Source organism: Anolis carolinensis, chromosome 4 (genome assembly GCF_035594765.1).
Source record: "Anolis carolinensis isolate JA03-04 chromosome 4, rAnoCar3.1.pri, whole genome shotgun sequence".
Lineage (NCBI taxonomy): Eukaryota > Metazoa > Chordata > Lepidosauria > Squamata > Dactyloidae > Anolis > Anolis carolinensis.
The window spans coordinates 248,292,019-248,312,760 of record NC_085844.1 but is presented as its reverse complement, the minus strand read 5'-3'; the positions used below and the strand labels follow the sequence as shown (position 1 = coordinate 248,312,760).

At 42.3% G+C, this 20,742-nt stretch overlaps 1 protein-coding gene across 2 annotated transcripts in view; it reads left to right on the top strand.

The window, feature by feature from the left end:
• Nucleotides 1-20,742, top strand: part of angpt4 (angiopoietin 4) — a 48,400-nt gene that overhangs the window by 24,033 nt on the left and 3,625 nt on the right. The window contains exons 3-8 of one of the 2 annotated variants that reach the window (XM_062979116.1): nucleotides 12,719-12,904; nucleotides 13,908-14,029; nucleotides 15,537-15,769; nucleotides 17,296-17,411; nucleotides 17,732-17,833; nucleotides 19,129-19,295. In XM_062979116.1, the coding sequence (XP_062835186.1) occupies nucleotides 12,719-12,904; nucleotides 13,908-14,029; nucleotides 15,537-15,769; nucleotides 17,296-17,411; nucleotides 17,732-17,833; nucleotides 19,129-19,295 (926 nt within the window). The remainder of the gene's footprint in view (nucleotides 1-12,718; nucleotides 12,905-13,907; nucleotides 14,030-15,536; nucleotides 15,770-17,295; nucleotides 17,412-17,731; nucleotides 17,834-19,128; nucleotides 19,296-20,742) is intronic. The other variant, XM_062979117.1, reaches the window with a different exon arrangement.

Here is a 20,742-nt window from a genome sequence, read left to right as displayed (position 1 = left end):
ATCTGACTCTCGAGGAGTCTTACGCCCACGTCTGCCAGTAGCAGAGCCATGAGGCTCAATCATAACATGAAGAGGATCTAGGAATCTGAGTAGACCACAAACTAACATGAGTCAACAGTGTGATGCGGCTGCTCAAAAAACCAATGCGATTGTACACAGCATCAATGGGAATCTATTTACAGTATTTATTATTTATTTACTTTGTTTTATACCCTGCCCTCTCTCCCTCATTGAGGGACTCAGAGTGGCTAACACTCAGCAGCAATTTGATGCCTTCCAAATCTAAAACAATACAAAAACTCAAAATAAATATAAATCACAGATATGAAAATTTTAACACATCATATAAAACTACAGTACATTACAAAACAATAATTAAAACCAGGTATAATTAAAAACCAGCCCCAACTCGTTGACCTGACACTCTTTCACTGTGGAGAAGGAGAGAGGAAAACTTGATTCGTCTTATCTTCCTGGTATTGATTTGCATTTTGAAGCAGTACTGTATGAAAATATAGCAGAATTTGTACTTAGCTTTTGGTGTACAATGGGCCATACAAGCTGTTTTATTTTTTGTAGCAATCCAAACTGAAGATTAGAAAAAAAAGTACTTGTGTTGTCGAAGGCTTTCATGGCTGGAATCACCGAGTTGCTGTGAGTTTTCCAGGCTGTCTGGGGTTGTTGTATGTATTCTGGCCTGTATGGCCATGTTCCAGCAGTATTCTCTCCTGATGTTTCGCCCACATCTATGGCAGGCATCCTCAGAGGTTGTGAGGCCTGTCATCCATTTCTATCAGTATGCATCTTGTATTTTTTTAGGACTGGGTGCCTACTACTGTATTCAGATGAAATGCTTACTGGTTTTCTGGTCACATGTATAAACAGCACTTCAGCAACAGAAGAAACCGTAGTAAATCAGGAAACACGATTAGAATCCTGTGTTCAGTTACTCTGTTTCTGCAACGTTTTCCAGATGGATTCTGACCAATTACTGACGGAATGGGGCAAAAGTCATGTGCTAAGACCCATTCGGAATCATTTTCAAAGAGTCTCGGAAACGGAGTATTTCCCAATGTGATAAGGTCCAGAAAGATCTTAAGCCTGTTCAACCTCCCCACATACACATAACCACACACAAATTTGTGCGACCACAGAAGAGCAGTTTGTAGGATAGAGCAGCTGGGGACTGTTGCTGGAGAACCTTTTGTGAAGCCCCACAGCTTGAAGTTTGAAAATTTTCCTAGGCAAAACCATTGTTTTATGAAAACAAACACATTTGTGAGCAGAGTACAGTAAACATGGGCAGAGGTTCTGGTGTGGAAGTGATGAAGAGAAACAAGAGGCAGCCTGGAGGAACCCTGCTGAGAATAACATGTCCACCAGCTGCAGCTTGGAACCTCCTTTGCTTATGAAAATGGCTAATTACTAACCATGCCTAATTAGACAGAACATTCACTTGCTACCCTTCAGGAAGGAAGAACTAAGAAGCTGCAACTGACTACAGTTGCTAAGCTCAAAAGACAGCCAATTCTAATATGTTTAGCCTGTTTTTGATGTGCTTTTCAGCACTATCTGGAAATCCTTATAAATTGCTCTTTCTTGCAGTTGACTTGAGCGAAGTTACCACCAAATTACTGGCTCCCTTTTAAAAAAATAACAGTGAGGTCATCATGGTGCTGAATTGTAGAGTTAGAAAGTGTTGGGAATCATCCTGGACTACTCAAGTCTAGATGTAGTTAGATAGATGATAGAGTTAGATTGAGGGAATCCTCTCCCTGTTTCCAAAGCATGCCTAGATAGGCTTTACTGTGTTTCACTCTATCCTGTTTATGTCACATCCCTTACTTTGAAGTTAGTAGAAATGTAAATCTCCAGGGATGCTAACTTCTCATTGGTCAGAATGTTTTATGGCCCCAATATTTATTTATTTATTTATTTATTTATTTATTTACAGCATTTATATTCCGCCCTTCTCACCCTGAAGGGGACTCAGGGCGGATCACATTACACATATAGGCAAACATTCAATGCCTTTTAACATAGAACAAAGACAAGACAAACATGGCTCCGAGCGGGCCTCGAACTCATGACTCATGACTCAGAGTGATTCATTGCAGTGATTCATTGCAGCTGCTCTCCAGCCTGCACCACAGCCCGAGCCAATAAAGTGGACCATGAGGTTGGAACCATTTTTGGTTCAGTCTTCTTCTCCCTTTGTTCTTCTAGCTAACAAGCAGCATCTTGCTGTCTCTCCTGGCAAGATGTAACTATGTAGATGTTTGTTATTTTTCCTTTCTTATTTTTCCTTAGAAACCAGTCTAGAGTAGACTAGACAGCTCCCAAGACTTTCTATCTACAATGGAGTTCTTTTTACCTGAATAAATACTTTTTGAACTTTTACTGAGACTCTGCAGTCCATTGCAATCCTAAATGGTCAAAGGCTTCTCTTGCTCGCCCCGTGTAAGTAACTGCTGCATTTAAAAGCTTTGCTTTTGCTACTCTGCTGATTTTTGGTGAAATCTCCCCCAGAGAGGGTTAAATTGAGTCTAACCGCTCAGAGATTACCACAACAGAAAGAACAGCAAAGGCCATCTGCTCCAATCCCTTGCCATGCAGAAATACGCAAATGCCCAAAGAGGAAGCCCATCCAATCTCTTTAACCAAGGCCTCATCTACACTGACACATAATCCAGTTTTTGGATCTGGATTGCCTGCTTTGAACTGGACTACCTGAGTTTTGCTTCCGTTATGAATTGTCATGACAATATCTGATATACAGGATGTATTTTTATTCACTGGACCAATACCCGATACGCCCAAATTTGAATCCTGGGAGAGTGGCAGATGATTTTGTCATTTGAGTGTTGCAGTTGCTGGGATTTATAGTTCACCTACAAATAAAGAGTATTCTGAACTCCACCAATGATGGAATTGAACCAAACTTGGCACACAGAACTCCCAACAGAAAATACTGAAAGGGTTTGGTGGGCATTGATGTTGAGTTTTGGAGTTGTAGTTCACTTACATCCAGAGAGCACTGTGGACTCCGATCAATGATGGATCTGGACCAAACTTGGCATGAATACTCAATATACTCAAATGTGAACACTGGTGGAGTTTGGGGAAAATAGACCTTGACATTTGGGAGTTGTAGCTGCTGGAATTTATAGTTCGACTACAATCAAAGAGCCCCTTGTGCCCCACCAATGATATAATTGGGCCAAACTTCCCATGACCAACAAAAAATACTGGAGGGATTTGGGTTCCTAAGACCATCAGAAATATGTGTTTTGGTGTCTTTGGTGACCCCTCTGAAATCCCCCTGGCGACCCCTTCAGGGGTCTTGACCCCCAGGTTGAGAAACGCTGAGATAGGGAATTCTGAGATTGGTAATCTGTGGTCTAAAATCAAACTGGAGTGGCTCTCTGGAAATAATAGGCACTTGCAAAGTCAAAACATATTGTAGATTAAATTGATTTAACTAAATTTCCTCTAATTAGGATGAATGGCTAGATCTGGAGCCAAAGAAGCAACTTTCCCAAGTTCTGGTACTTATCAGGCTTTGGATTGTAAGCAACCCGCCTGCACATATTGTAATTTCTCTTGATTCCTACCTCAACACATTTTGGCTCTTTCCTTGCCTACATAATTTCCTGCTTTCTTTGGCATTAGCACAAAATCGCTTATATGAAGTTCTCCAATTGTTCTTTCCAACCATCTCACCAGCCAAAACACCTGCTTTCTCTAAGATTTAGCCTGACCATAGCCTCAAAGTGTGATTTCTTTGTGTGTCTTGAGTATGAGCGTGCGTGCAAGAATTACACCAATGATTGCTATGCTCTGATGCCTTGGACATTAGCAGTAATTTGAACTCAGTTCTCCGAAGCAACAGCCAGGTCCAGGACTTAATGACCGCACAATAGTTATCCAAATTGAGAAGTTGTTAGCAGTTTCAGAGGTCCAAAGACAGGGACAGCCAAGAATGAGTCACCACCAAATATTGCTTCTATCTGCCAATGAAAGCGGTCAACAGAGTAAAGCCAAATGCAGCAAATCTGCACCAAGGGGAAAGTGTTAAAGGGACCAGCCTCTCCAATGCAATACGCCCACAGCAGAGGGCAATGTCTTAAAGTGCAAAGGGCAACATTAGAAACTATAAGAAGGAGGGTTGCCAAGTATCAGGGTTTTGCCCAAGTCTCTAATTTCCATTGACCACAGACCTGTAGGACTGGGCACCACTTCTAACTTCTCAAATCCACTTTGACCTCTAAACCTGAAGGCTTTAGCAGCCCTTGTTTTGTATTTGCTTGCTTTCAATCTGTTCCATGCTCTGGTTTTGACATCTGAGTTTTGTTTTGCCTGGTTTGAATCTTTTAATACACTTCCTTAGGAAGCATTGGCTGGAAAAAAGACAACTTACATTATAAACAAAACAAAACAAAAGAACCAAACAAAGCTTTCAATAAACAAACAAGTGGAGTGAAAATCGGTAATTGATTCCAGCCAGGCGGATGTGACTGGACAGCAGAAGCTACATAAAGAAAAGCAGCAAGCGGAAATAGAATTAGGCCCCTTCTACGCTGCCAGATAAAATCCAGATTATCTGCTTTGAACTGGATTTTATGGCAGCGTAGAAGGGGCCTTAGTATACCTTAGAGCAGGCTGTTAGGAACTGTGGGAGTTGAAGTCCAAGACACCTGGAAGACCCAAGTTTGTCCATGCCTGCCTTAGAATAAATATATATAGAACTGTAGCATTCAAGAGCTGGAAGAGACCACAAGAGTCATCCAGTCCATCCAGTGGGACTGGGCTGTGGCGCAGCTGGTAACCACCTGCAATAAATCACTACTGACCTAGAGGTCATGAGTTTGAAGCCAGCCCGAGTCGTAGTGAGCTCCTGACCTGCTGTTGACCTATGCAGCCCGAAAGACAGTTGCATCTGTCGAGTAGGAAATTTAGGTACCACTTTATGCGGGGAGGCTAATTTAACTAAATTATGACACCATAAAAACTTCTAGCAGTGTGCAGAAGAATGAGGAAGTACTCCATCAAGGACTCATTGTCACAAGTGGACGGTGAAGTGGCAGCTCCCCCTGTGCCCGGAATCGAGCATACCCTGATGAAGCTGGAAGCTTGAATGTTAAATTGCCTCTGTCTCTGTCTATATATGTGTGATGCCTCATGGGCCTTGCAGTCCTGCTCCCAGTGCCATCGTGGCTAATGAAGACGAAAACATGGGGTTTTCGCCGGCTCAGCAAGAGCCGGAATCTTTCCAGATGCCTGATGTTGATGTTTTTGCCCAAGAACCCATTAAAACAGACCTTGAGCAGCTCTCACCCCCTTTTGCTAGGAGACAGTCCTATACTGCAGACAGGGGAGTGAAAGAACAGGTTCGCAGGAGCTTGAGAATTGCAGCTAAACAAGACACTGATTAGCCATGTTTCCCCTGGGAAAATCTAGGGAGTCTCACATCTGGAGAAAGCTGGGTTTTGTTTCCTGTTCTCTAGGGAAAGAGAACGCTGGACACCTGCTTGGCAGGAAAACGGGGCCCAGATATAGGTGCCTGGCACGGTAGGTTCCGTGCGGAGTCAACAGAGCAACTTCAGGAGTGATTTCGTGTTTCCAGCCTTGTGTGGACTTCGCAAAGTCCGCAACCCCAGTCTCCTTGCTTTGCCTAACCAAGTATTCAAGTATTGCCTTGCCTTGTTCCTAGCCACGGACCTTGTTCATAGAGTCAAGTTTTGTTTCAGCCTTGTTGTGAATTTACCTTGGACCTCGAAAGACTCTGGACATTTCCCCACACTATTGCTTGGCAATAGTGTGTGTTTCGGTTTATTGGATTCTACTTTGAACTCTAATATCATTTATTGGACAAAGTATTTCTGGACTATATTTGACCTCATTTGATAGGTCTGCTTCAGGACTATATTTTCTACTTGTTTTTATTATTCTTATATATTTTCTTAATAAAGATATTAGATAGTTATTGGCCTCCGTGTTCGGTTCTTGGTGCTCCGTTGCCTTGGGCGTGACAATATGTTGTATGTGTAATGGCATTAAATGTTAGCAATGCATATGTGCATTGTGAACCGCCCTGAGTCCCCTTCAAGGTGAGAAGGGCGGAATATAAATACTGTTAATAAATAAATAAATAAATAAACTCCCTTTTGCCATGAAGGAAAACACAACCCAACCACTCCTGATAGATGGCCATCCAGCCTCTCCTTAAAAGCTTCCAGAGAAGAGGCAGCAAGTTCCATGGCTGGACAGCTCCTGCCATCAGGAAATTCTGTTAACTGATCTGTTCAACACATACTTACCATTTACTAAGGCCCTATCCATATAATATAGTTTGAAACTGGTCTGTAAGGTCATGGGCAAAATTGGGCCCTCCATGTCTTTTGGACTTCAACTCCCACAATTCCTAACAGCCGGTAGGCTGTTAGGAATTGTGGGAGTTGAAGTCCAAAAGACATGGAAGGCTAAGTTTTCCCGTGCCTGGTTTAGAATCATATAATGCAGTTTAGCATTATGTGAGTCTAAACGGACCATACAATGTAGTTTCAAACTGCATTATATGGCAGTGTAGATGGGACCACACTCTCAGCGCAACATATATAGTTGAGCAAACCATGTGTGATGGCAAACAGATCTCTTTAACTTCTTGAAGAAGCACTTTTGCTAAAAGCATCCAGGTGGAACATCACATACCTGGAATACCAAAATCCTATGCAATCCACATAGCTGTCTAAGATAGCAATACCACTGCTTTCTGAAAATCCAGTGTAAGCAACTTTTTCTTCATGCACAAAATTATAAACATATTATGGATAACATTACCTTCAAAGTGTGTGTGCAAGGTGTCTATGGATTTTGTGTTTGAACGTGGCTCCCAAGTTCAAACATAAGTATGCCAAAATCCAAATAAATAAAGAAATAACGAATGTAAAACACTTTTGGATAATGGATACTTATGGATCCTAAATATCTTGCTTTTTTCCTGATTTCCACAGAATGAATACATTTTTGCGACATTCCCCCATGGATCTGTGCAGTGCAGTATATCTTTGGAAGTCTTCCTTCTCTCCAAATCCCACAAATCTTTCCAAAACACTGATCATCATCACCTGGAATGTATCAAGCTAACTAAACATCTGATTTATAATAACAATTCCTAAAAATAGGAAAGTTTTGGGAAATGTAGCTCCCTGGTGCATTGGGAGAAAGGAGACCACATCTGACTTTAATCTGTGTCCTAAACGGAAAGCATCTCTCTTTCTGTCTTTTGCAAAGATGCCAAACGCTGCAGACGCCCAATCTGCCATCGCATCCTCTTTTGACAGCAAGGTCCTGTCCAACTCTGTAGTGGAATGTCTTTCCCCCCAGCTCTTATGGGTCTCGTTATAAGAGATATATTTAAAAACTAATTTACTTCAATGTATTATTTATGCATTTGGGTTCAGAATGGACATCTAGTTCCATTCTAAATAGCGTCTAAATAGCTGCTTTCTGGGTCGAAATACTTTTGTGAATCTGAGGGTGAATCCACACAGTAGAATCAACACAGTTTCATAGGATAATAGAATAATAGTTAGAAGGGCCCACATGGGTCATCTAGTCCAACCCCCTGCCATGCAGGAAAAGCACAATCAAAGCACAATCGACAGATGTTTAAAAGCCTCCAAGGAAGGAGCTTCCACCACCAGTTTGACACCACTCTAACTGACCATGGGTCAATGCTTTGAATCCTGAGAGTTGTAGTTTTACAAGGTAAATCCTCTTTGCCAAAAAGAGTATTGGTGCCAGGATTCCACAGCCTTGAGCCATAGTAATTGTAATTCAATGGGTTGCTGTAAGTTTTTTTCGGGCTGTATGGCCCTGTTCTAGTAGCATTCTCTCCTGCAGTTTTGCCTGCATATTTGGCTGACATCTTCAGAGGTCTGTTGGAAATTAGCTCAGTGGAGTGTATATAAACCTGAAATGTCCAAGGTGTGAGAAAGAACCCTTGTCTGTTTGAAGCAAGTGTGAATGCTGCAATTAGTAAGCTTGTTTAACATTGAATAGCCTTGCAGCCGCAAAGTCATTCAGTATTTGCATAGAGGTAGCCTGGTGTGTTAAAGCACTGAGCTGCTAAACTTGAAGACCGAAAGTAGTGAGCAGAGTGAGTTAGCTGTTAGCTCCAGCTTCTGCCAACCTAGCAGTTCAAAAACATGCAAATGTGAGTAGATCAATAGGTACTGCTCTGGCGGGAAGGTAATGGTGCTCCATGCAGTCATGCCAGTGGCCACATGACCTTGGAGGTGTCTATGGACAATGCTGGCTCTTCGGCTTAGAAATGGAGATGAGCACCAACCCCCAGAGTCAGACACGACTGGACTTAACATCAGGGGAAACCTTTACCTTTACCTTACTAGCCTGGCTGTTGTTTGCCTGGAGGCATCCTCTGTTTGGGAGGTGTTAACTGCCACTTGATTATTTCCTGTCTGGAGTTCTGCTGTTTTCAAGTGGCGTTCTTTATTTACCATCTTGATTCTGGTGTTTTTAATTATGGTAACCAGATTTTGTTCATTTCCATTGTTTCCTCCTGTCTGTTGAAATTGTTCACTTGCTTCTTGTGGATTTCAGTGGCTTCTCTGTGTAGTCTGACATGATGGTTGTCAAACTGGTCCAGCATTTCTGTGTTCTCAAATAATATTCTGTGTCCAGGCTGGTTCATCAAGTGCTCTGCTATGGCTGACTTCTCTGGTTGAATCAGTCTGCAGTGCCTTTCCTGTTCCTTAATTTGTGTCTGGGCATTGCTGCTGCGTTTGGAGGTCCCTATGTAGACTTGCCCACAGCTGCATGGTATACGGTAGACTCCTGCAGAGGTGAGAGGATCCCTCTTGTCCTTTGCTGAACATAGCATTTGTTGAATTTTTAAGTGGGTCTGTAGATTGTTTGTAGTTTTTCATCAGCTTCCCTAAGCAGTGAGCGGTTTCCCTGATAGAAGAACACTTTTCCTCTAGGTGGATCTTTGCCTGTACTGTCGTGGTTTGTTCTTGGTCTTGCACCTCTTCTGATGTCTGCTGTAGAGCACCCATTGGCCTGTAGAGTCTGGATTAGGTGGTTCAGTTCACCTTAGGTGGTTCACTTTACCCTGATTGAATCATAGAATCATAGAGTTGGAAGAAACCTCACGGGCCATCCAGTCCAACCCCCTGCCAAAAAGTAGGGAATCACATTCAAAGCATCCCTGATAGATGGCCATCCAGCTTCTGCTTAAAAGCCTCCAAAGAAGGAGCCTCCACCACAATCCAGGGCAGAGAGTTCCACTGCTGAACAGCTCTCACAGTGAGGAAGTCCTTCCTAATGTTCAGGTGGTATCTCCTTTCCTGTAGTTTGAAGCCACTGTTCCACATCCTAGTCTCCAGAGCAGCAGAAAACAATCTTTTTCCCTCCTCCCTATGACTTCTCCTCACATATTTGTACATGGCCCTCATCATGTCTCCTCTCAGCCTTATCTTCTGCAGGCTAAACATGTCCAGCTCTTTCAGCCGCTCTTCATAGGGCTTGTTCTCCAGACCCTTGATCATTTTAGTCGCCCTTCTCTGGACAACCTCCAGCTTGTCAACATCTCCTTTCAATTGCAAGCTTCATGACTACTCAAATGCTAATTCAAGCTTGCCAGTTGCAACAGCCACACTGGCTTCAAACAGACAAAGGTTCTTTCTCTCACTTTAGACATTCCTCAGATGTATATATACACTCCACTTGCCTAACTGCTAACAGAACCTCTGAACGTGCCAGCCACAGATGCAGGTGAACATAGCCATGCAGCCTGAAAATCTCATGGGCAACTCAGTGATTCCACCCATGAAAGCCTTCAACAATAAATTGTAATTCAAGTTGGGTCAAGGTACATTAATTCCTCAGTGGAGGTGCATTCCCAAGTGCGGATTAATTAGCTGGATTAATTACGTGTTGATTCACCATTTAACAATTGAGAGAAAGTGAGAGAAGAGAAAGAAAGAGTGCTCCACTGTGTAACAACAAATTACACCATTAGCATTGCTTGCACTGTGTCCTTGGATGCGTCCCTGATACATAATGTTCCTTGCTCAAGTTTCATTTTCCATTGCCATAGGCAAGGAATTTCTAGGAGTCCAAATGGAGCCAGGGCCATCAAGCTGGTGACATGAACATATAAAAAGTCATTAAAAAAAACAAAAGTGCTATTAAACTTTTCAGGAATCCTTTGTAGCAGTATTAAAATAAAAGCTCGCTGTCCCCAGAAATACTTCAACAAAATGTGGATTAGGATGCGTGTCGGAGGAAATGACATGTTTATTCCTACTTTGTCACAGATGGTCCAACATAGTTGGGACTGGAGCAATCGAATCCCAAAGGAGTTGTAAGCGGATATTTCCCAGCTGTTGGGAATTATGGGATGGAAACAGAATAAAAAAGAAATTTTTGGGTCAAACTGCATTCATTCTACAGTGCAGATGCAACCAGGAATTCTGGGAACTGGAGTCCAAAGCATCCGGAAGAGCAAAAATGGAAAAACATTGCTGTAGACAAAAGGAAAGTTGGAAAGAGAAGCAGCAGCACCAGGAGATATTTACACATTTCAATCCATTGGCCGAAGGATGAACTGAGATAATGCTTTCCTTCCTTTTTAAAATTGAATTTTGATTACATTTTCAAAAATGCAATTTCAATCCAAGAAATGTAAATGCTTTCCTTCCTATACAGTGTTGGGTTGTCTGGCTTGGAAAATTCATCTCTAAACCTGTGTTGCATTCCAGGGTTTGCTCATTCAAATGATCTTTTTCCAGCTGCTCTGGTCATACAGCCTGTATGTTGGAAATGCTGTGATGTTTTGAAAGCAAGAAAGATGTCAAGGATATAATAAATATGCAGTAATTCTCCAGCTAACATTTCTCAGAGAGTTTGATTTATCCAAGTAGAGGATAGTATTTTGTTTCATTTTGTTTCCTGAAGTCAATGGCCAGGTTGCTAGACAGCATGCTCTCTGGCCTCAGGAAGAGCTGGGATATTTTTTGACCACAAAAATATTTTGTAAACTAGGTGTGGGCAAACTTCATCCCTCCAGGTGTTTTGGACTTCAACTCCCACAATTCCTAACAGCCGGTAGGCTGTTAGGAATTGTGGGAGTTGAAGTCCAAAACACCTGGAGGGATGAAGTTTGCCTATGCCTGTTCTAGAAAAATCTTCTGGAATAGATTTCAGATGGTGTTAGGAACCCAAATCCCTCCAGTATTGTCTGTTAGTCATGGGGGTTCTGTGTTGGAAGTTTGGCCCAATTATATCATTGGTGGGTTTCAAGGGGCCCCTTGATTGTAGATGAACTATAAATCCCAGCAACCACAACTCCCAAATATCAAAGTCTATTTTCCTCAAACTCCACCAATTTTCAAATTTGGGCATATTGAATATTCATGCCAAATTTGGTCCAGATCCATCATTGTTTGGAGTCCACAGTGCTCTCTAGATGTAGGTGAACTACAACTCCAAAACTCAAGGTCAATGGCCACCAAACCCTTCCAGGATTTTCTGTTGGGAATTCTGTGTGCCAAGTTTGGTTCAATTCCATCGTTGGTGGAGTTCAGAAAGCTCTTTGATTGGAGGTTAACTATAAATCCCAGCAACTACAGCTCCAAAATGACAAAATCAACCCCCTTCAACCCAGCCAGTATTAAAATTTGGGTGTATTGCGAATTTGTGCAAAATTTGGTCCAGTGAGTGAAAATACATCCTGTATATGAGATATTTACATTACTATTCATAACAGTAGCCAAATGACAGTTCTGAAGTAGCAACTAAAGTAATTTTATGGTTGGGGGGTCACCACAACAAGAGGAGCTGTATTAAGGGGTCGTGGCATTAGGAAGGTTGAGAACCACTGAGTCTTAGGCCAAAACAAAACAAAAACATAATTGCAGATGGATGAAAGGGACCTAGGAGTTTTAGCAGACCACAAGCTGAACATGAATCAAGAGTGTGATGCAATTGCTCAAAACTCCAATGCAATTCTAGGCTGCATCAATAGATATATAATGTCAGAGCTTTCCAAACATGTCATGTTGGTGACACATTGTTTACACATTTTGCAACACAGTAATTCAGGTTCACCAGCAAACCGGAGGCTAAACCAACTGCTTGTAAGAGATACAGACACATACATAAATTGTAATAATGAAACATATGGGGACACAACATATCTCATGATTTGTAAGATAATAACATACATTTCCAAGATTTTTTGTCATTTAAGAGTAACAGTATATAAATATGTGCAATAATGTGAAAAAATTATATAACCTTAATAAAATAACAGCATGCAAGTTGGTGTTGCTCATTTCACAAAGAGGTTTTTCGTTCTGTTTGCGCAGCGTACCTAGACACTGCAGCCAATATTTGGAAGAATTTCCTCATGATAACAGCTGTTTGACTATAGATGCAACTGCTTCCTGGAAGTCTGTGGAATGTCTGTATCTGGGTGGCCATCTGTCAGTAGGGTTTGGATTGTGTTTTCTTGCATGGCAGAATAAGGTTGGACTGGATGCCCTCTGAGGTCTCCTCCAACTGTATTATTCTATGAAATTTGAGTGAATGTTTCTTGTTTTGGAATGAACTGGTTGGACACCAAGCTAGAACTTGGCACTGTGGAGGTTTCACACAGTCCCTGCATAATGTTTGGTTGTTTTCCTTTTAGCTGGAGAGCTACATCCAGATGAACATGAAGTCAGAAATGGTGCAGATCCAGCAGAACGTGGTGCACAACCAGACGGCCACCATGCTGGAGATCGGCACAAACCTCTTGAACCAAACAGCTGAACAGACCAGGAAACTCACAGATGTGGAAGCCCAGGTAGGTTCCTGGGCAAAAAGGAGATTCACTGTAAGTCCCAGCATTCCTCACTATGGCTTCTGCTGGCTAGGGCTGATGGGAGATGTAGTGGAGGGCTACACAATTCCCACTCCTCCTGGCAGAAAGGAACAATAAATGCCTTCAAGAGTTGGGATGAAAAGTGAGATTTAGTTCCATCATTAATTTTCCCAGTTCTCTCAAGAGATTCCTAAGGGTATCTATCCCATCTTTCTGCTTTAGACACTCTTCTTGAAGTGGACAATTAATAACCAAGTGTCACCAAAGATTAGCTTTCTTTTTAATCTATTATTATTTTATTATGGCACAGCAAACAAGATAGATATGCTGGATTTCTTATCACAAAATCACAAGTCGAACACTTCCCAAGTGTCTAGGACTGTGTGATGTATTTTCGGATTTTGCGTGCAGATCCCAGTAGGGTGGCCTTTTGCAGTTGGCAGATCGTAATTTTGTCAATGTCTATTGTTTCCAAATGCCAGCTGAGATCTTTTGGCACGGCACCCAGTGTGCCCATCACCACCGGGACCACCTGCACTGGTTTCTGCCAGAGTCTTTGAAGTTCAATCTTGAACTTTGTCAGTTTGGATGATGATGATGACGATGATGATGATGATGATGATTATTATTATTATTATTTTATATACCTAACCATAGTCACCATACTTTTTCCTTTAAGGAAGGACCAAAGATGAGCTTTCTACATCAAATTAAATGGATTTGCAAGAGGTTGAAGTTTTCACCAAGTCTGCTTTAAAGCTTTCCAGGATCAGAATGTCGAGCCACTGAATCTTAGAGTGCATCTATATTGTTGAATTATTGTGTTTTGACACCACTTTTACTGCCACGATTTAATGCTATTGAGTCCTGGAAGTTCTTTGTCATGTGGTGAATGGTTGTAGCTGTTTTGTAGTGTGGGCAAGTACTCTGTACATGCTCCATTGCACATTATTGTCACCCCGGCTGAGCTTATTTTCCCAGTCTGACCTTACATTTTGTTCCACGCCATAACCAGGTACTCAACCAAACGTCCCGCATTGAGATCCAACTCCTGGAGAACTCTCTGTCGACAAACAAGCTGGAGAAGCAACTCTTGATGCAGACAAATGAGATCCATAAACTCCAGAACCGAAACAGGTAGGCTCTTCTTTGGACCAAACCTAAGTAGTAAGTGGTGATAGCATTAAATTTCAGGGTCTGATCCATCATCCCAGGCCCTACAACCTGCTGCTGTTTCTTCCGAACAGGAAGAATCCCAGGGTGAGAGCACTGCCTTGCAATTTACTTACACATTTTACTTCATATTCTTGCTCTGAGAGCCAGCATGGTTTAGTGATTTGAATGTTGGACTAGGACTTTAAAGACCAAGATTAAAATAGCTGCTCGGCCATTGAAACCTACCAGATGACCTTGGGCAAGTCTCCACTCTTTGGCCCCTTCCACACAGCTGTATAAAATCCACATTGACCTGGATTATATGGCAGTGTGGACTCAGATAATCCAGTTCAAGGCAGATCATATGGATTGTCTGTATTGATGATCTGGATTATATGGCAGTCTAGAAGAAGCCTTAGCCTCAAAGAACAGCAGTGATGACAAATCCCCTCTGACTAACTTGTGCCAAGAATATCCCATGATAGGATCACCTTAGGGTCAATGTATTTCAAAGCACACTCAACAACATCAAAGATGAATTGATGGCAGTAATGCCACAAAGTCTCTGTGAATTCATAGTTACTATCAGTATGTTACAATCAGTATGTCACTGGCATATACAGTAGAGTCTCACTTATCCAACACTCACTTATCCAACGTTCTGGATTATCCAACGCATTTTTGTAGTCAATGTTTTCAATATATCATGATATTTTGGTGCAAAATTCGTAAATACAGTAATTACTACGTAACATTACTGCGTATTGAACTACTTTTTCTGCCAGATTTGTTGTATAATATGATGTTTTGGTGCTTAATTTGTAAAATCATAACTTAATTTGATGTTTAATAGGCTTCTCCTTAATCTCTCCTTATTATCCAACATATTCACTTATCCAACATTCTGTCGGCCTGTTTATGTTGGATAAGTGAGACTCTACTGTACTTCTATGGCAAAGTGCTTGTAAATTGGACTTGAGCCAGGACATTATCCAACAACATAGTTATAGACCGATGATTCCACTTCAACTGACATTGCTTATTCCTATGGAATCTTGTGATGTGCAGTTTGGAGAGAGGTCATTCCCAGTTGAAAGCTCTAGTGCAGTGGTTCTCAACCTGTGAGTCACCAGATGTTTTGGCCTTCAAGTCCCAGAAATCCTAACAGCTGGTAAACTGGCTGGGATTTCTGGGAGTTGTAGGCCAAAACACCTGGGGACCCACAGGTTGAGAACCACTGGTTTAGTGCCTCAGCATACTACCAATCCCAGGACTGTATAGAATGTCAATTAAAATGAAATCATAGCAGGTTTAAATTGCCTCTGTGTCTGTGTCTGTCTCTGTTCTATGTTATATGGCATTGAATGTTTGCCTTATATGTGTACAATGTGATCCGCCCTGAATCCCCTTCGGGGTGAGAAGGACGGAATATAAATACTGTAAATAAATAAATAATTGTGCCATTCACTCATCTCCTTTCCTTCCTCAGCCTGTTAGAAACACGAGTTCAGCAGATGGAAACGAAGCACCTGATGGAGCTGGAGGGGATCCGGAAGGAGAAGGAGCAGCTGCAGGAACTGGTGAGCCGCCAAAGCGACACCATTGAGGGCCTGGAGATGTCCTTGCAGGCTGCCAACAGCAATGCCAGTCTGCTCCATCATCAGCAATTGCAGCTCCTGGAGTCTGTCCAGAATTTGGTCCAGCTGGTCTCCCAAGGCAAAGGTGAGCTTAGTGTCACCAAAGGAAGTTCACAATAGGCTACGATGAAGGCAAAGAAGCACTTCTTTCATTCAGGGACTTTGAAGGATGTTCATAAAAATGACAGATGGCAACATCACTAGGACTGGTGTCAACCAGAGCAGTAACTCATGGGTGTCCAATGTAAGGAGTAAGAAAGCAGCAGCCCTCTTGCTGAGAGTCACAGATGCTGTGGGTGAAATGGCAGTCTCCAGTGGTAATGCTATTAGTAGGACTGAAATATCAGCCCTATCATAGCTTCCCAGTTGGGAAGTAAAACTACGATAAGCCCTGAAACTGAGAAGGAAGACAAAGAACCCATCTCCACTGGCTATTTAAAGCAGATTCCAACCAGTATTGAAGAAAGTGGTTCCACTGTGTAGATGATTACGTAGGAATTCCTGGAACCAGTTCGAGACTTGGATGGTGATTACACAAACCACAGAACACTTGTGCACATTAAGTGCATTCTTTCACACACTTTTGTGGAAATCCGATGCCTGTCTACCACAGTTTGAAGCTAGCTTCAAACTGCATTAAATCGTCAGTGTAGATAAAGCCAAAGAGGCAGCAAACAATAACAGTGGCCAAAGCCCAACACTGATTTCAATCCATTTGACTCATAGCATTGGTCAAGTTAGAGTTATTTCAAGCATCAGTTATTTTACTGAAATTTAAACCTACAAAAACAAAGTGTGCACGAGCAATATCTAATACATGATCCTTATTTAATGTATATGTAAGGTAAAGGTAGGGTAAAGGTTTCCCCTGATGTTAAGTCCAGTCATGTCCGACTCTGTGGGTTGGTGCTCATCTCCATTTCTAAGCCGAAGAGCCGGCGTTGCCCATAGACACCTCCAAGGTCCCGCTGGAACTGTACCTATTGATCTACTTGCATTTGCATGTTTTCGAACTGCTAGGTTGGCAGAAGCTGGAGCTAACAGTGGGTGCTCACTCTGCCCCCCCTTTATTTGAACCTGTGACTTTTGGGTCTGCAAGTTCAGCAGCTAGCGCTTTAACACACTGCACCACTGGGGGCTCCTAATGTATATGTAGCTTGCACAGAATGTATACCAATATTGTTTGTTTATGAGGATGTTCTCAAAGCCTGGCACTGTAGCCATAATATGAGATGGGGCGGCCCTAGACACAAGATATTGCATTCACGGCATCTCTAGCATAGCACAAATGACAGAGAACAGCTAATAGCTGAGGTGTCAGCTATTCATAAAAATGGCTAATTATAAGAAATCAGCTGAAAGTGTAATTCTTAGTTTATGACAACAGTTCTTCTCTTTGGTACTGCTGCAGCCTGTGAAAGTAATCAGCAACATCATCTATAATCTTTGTATACCATGAGGCTGTATTTATTACCTTTCTGGAGCATCTTACAGCGTAAATGCACCCTTAGAGAGTTCCTGAGCTCTAGTTCAGGGGAAAGTACTAAAGCAGAAGAATGGCATGCCTTGTAGTGGCAAAAGGCTTATATAGGATTGTCTTTCGTGTTCCAGTTCCTCCAAAGAAAGAGTCCCGGATGTTTCAGGATTGCATGGAAATCCTCCAATCTGGTCTGAATCGCAGTGGGGTCTATACCCTCCATATCAACAATATGACTGAACCCAAAAAGGTGAGAAATGAATGCAAAAGAGCAAATTAACAGAAGGCGGTGTCAGCTTTGCTTCATACAATTTGGTCTGCTGCTTCCATCCAAATTCTTTTAAATGGTTCAGATGGATACAACCCTAATACTTCAGTGGCCCCATCATTGCTCATGTCACCACTTTGAGATGCACCACATAGGAAACAGAGGGATTTGGGACTAATACTCGATTCTAAATTCTCTAAAGGCACCAGATTCCTTCTGATCTTGGAAGCTTAGCAAGTTCAGACCTGGTTAGCACTTGTTGGAGATTATGGTGATGAGTTTTCCTTTTTCTTTTTCCACAGACCTATTGTGACATGGAGACAGATGGTGGCGGATGGATTGTGATCCAACACAGAGTCAATGGCAGCGTCAGTTTCCAAAAGAGCTGGAAAGAGTACAAACAGGTTTGGGTCTACCTTGAACTTGTCACCTCATTGTTGTTGTTGTTGTTGATTTATACCCCGCTTTTTCTCTCCACAAAGAGAATCAAAGTGGACCTCTAATTTTTAAAGTCTTTTAAAATAGTTATTTATTAGTTTTAATATGGACAGTCATACCAAGAATCAAATGTAAAGTAGGAAAACCAAAACAAGGATGAGGAATAAAATATAAGCATATATAATATAGTCTTTCTCAGCTTCAGAGAAAGGCAATGGTAAAACTCAGCTGAATCAATTTCGCCAATGAGAGCTCATGACTGTGAGGCTGCACCAACACTGCAGAATTCATCCAGTTTGACAAGACTAAATGCCATGACTCAATGCTTTTGAATCCTTGGAGATGTAGTTTGGTAAGGCATTAGCATGCGTGGACAGAGAAGGTTGAAAGTATAATTTCCAGGATCCCATAGCATTGAGCCATGGCAGTTGAAGTGGGATCAAATTGGATTTATCCTACAGTTTGAACATACCCTGTGTGTCAATAGAAGGCACAGAACAACATGTGAGAGCAGGCCTAAATGCCTAGATCTTATCTAATCTTGGAAAACAAGTACAATCAGCTATGGTTAATACTACACCAGGAGCCCCCGGTGGCATATGGGTCAAACCCTTGTGCCAGCAGGACTGCTGACCGACAGGTCAGTGGTTCGAATCCGGGGAGCAGGGTGAGTTCCCATCTGTCAGCTCTAGCTCCCCATGCAGAGACATGGAAAGCAATCAGCAACATCATCTATAATGTTTGTACCATGGGGCTGTATTTATTACCTCTCTGAAGCATCTTATAGTGTAAATGCATCCTTAGAGAGTTCCAGAGCTATAGTTCAGGGGAAAGTACTAAAGCAGAAGAATGGCATTCCCTGAAGTGGCAAAAGGATCCCCTGGGCAATGTCTTTGCAGACGGCCAATTCTCTCACACCAGAAGCAACTTGCAGTTTCTCAGGTTGCTCCTGACACGGAAAAAAAAAATACTGCCAGTGAATTCCTGTTGCTGAAGGCTGCATTTCAGAGGAAGGAACTGGCAAAATTACTTCTGAATCTTCCTTGCCTAAGAAAACTCTCTAAAACTCATGGGGTCACCAAGTCAACAGGTACTTAAAGGTCCAAAAAACATCCAAGAGCATGTGGATATATATGTCCCTCTTTTTCTCAGTGGCCCATGCTGGCCCTGAACAGGTGAATTCAACATTAGAAAGCAGGAGAATGTTTGAGCCGGTCTTTCCCAGAACAACAATGAGTGCTTTTATCTTCCTCTCTCTCAGGGCTTTGGGGATCCCGCAGGAGAATACTGGCTGGGGAACGAAGCGGTCCATCTCTTGACCAACCAGGCTGCCTTTTCTCTGAGGGTGGATCTCCTGGACTGGGAGGGGCATCACGCTTACGCCTCGTATGAGAAGTTCCAGCTTGGAGGCGAGCGGCAACGGTACAGGTGAGAAGGCACCTCCTCAACTAAGACAGGCAAGACATCTACAAGTTGACCTCATGTATTGTCGGGGTTTTGTGCAGTCATAAAACTTCTGTTTTTACGCAAGTGACTCTATTAGTTCTGGTTAAGGAACCAGGCATCCAAAAGCACAGTTGTTGTGATCTTCTACTCAAACAACAAAACACACCGAGACTTTTGTTCTTTCCCAAATTAGCAGGAAGGCTTTGTCAGGGCGGAATGCTGGGCTAGGGAGTTGAATCGATCATCCGTCGCACTGACTGATTTGATGAGTCAGTTCTCTCAGTCTGCTCACCTGAAGGACCACTTGATGCAGCAGCAAAGGTGGCACCAACAAAATGACAACTCAGTCGTTGTTTAACTGCTGATCCCAACAGGTCTAATTACTTTATTATACAAGGTATTTACCATTACTGAAAGCCATAACTTTCCGGACACATGGCTGGTCTTTTCCGCTTGTCTTGGCTGTTATCTGTACAAAGCCGGGCACCTCCTGCATTCCTCAGTTCGTGATGAAAGTTCCGGCCAGACAGTTCAAACGGAAGCCCTGACCTATTGGTCCAGCGGGCAATCAATCAAGCTGGCTTGTGCTTAATCTTTGTGCTGCTGGAATGCTCTGCCGGAAACACACAGTTGCAAACACCTAACAGCATAACTGGATACAACATTTCACTTTAACAACAGAACACTAACAGGCTTTTCTTTCTTCTTTATTGCAGCAGTATACAGAGTATATGCAAAATGTACAAACTTTACAAGTTTTTCTTCCTCACCACTCACAGCAGCAATTCTCCAACACACTCTCCAAACCACCATCCGTCTCTCAACAACTATCAACCTATATACCACTCTCATTGCATTAACCACCATACCCTAATTAACCACCACACCTACAGGTGGTTAGGCCGGAGGTATTAACTCTGCTATCACTTAGAAAAGTCAGGTAATTTCCAAATCCTGACATGTCAAGGGCAGGTTTGAGGATCAAGAATATGTCTTATGGAGAAGTCGAGGCATGCAACCAAGGACAAAAAAAGGATAATGATGCCAAAGAACTTACAAAATACCAGCACGGATCACTGCTTATGTTCACCTTAAAGGCTGGCTGGAGAGGTAGTTTAAGTAAACGTTGGCTTTTCAATGCATGGGGACTAAGAAAACAGCAGATCCACTCTGCAGAGAGTCAAAAGCACTCACACCATATAAGGGAGCTAGCTTAATAATCAGAGGAATTCATTTACAAGCACATATGATATTAAACAGGACTCCAAAAGCTTGGTTTCCATTCTCCAAACAGTCCTCAAACAAGAAAGTGTGCATACTTTTAGTTGGAAAGGTACCTATATATACTAAGGTTGACGACATGTATCAATCAAGGGCAGGATTAGGGGCCAAAATTGGGGATATTACTTTCACCCTTCTCAGTCAAGGG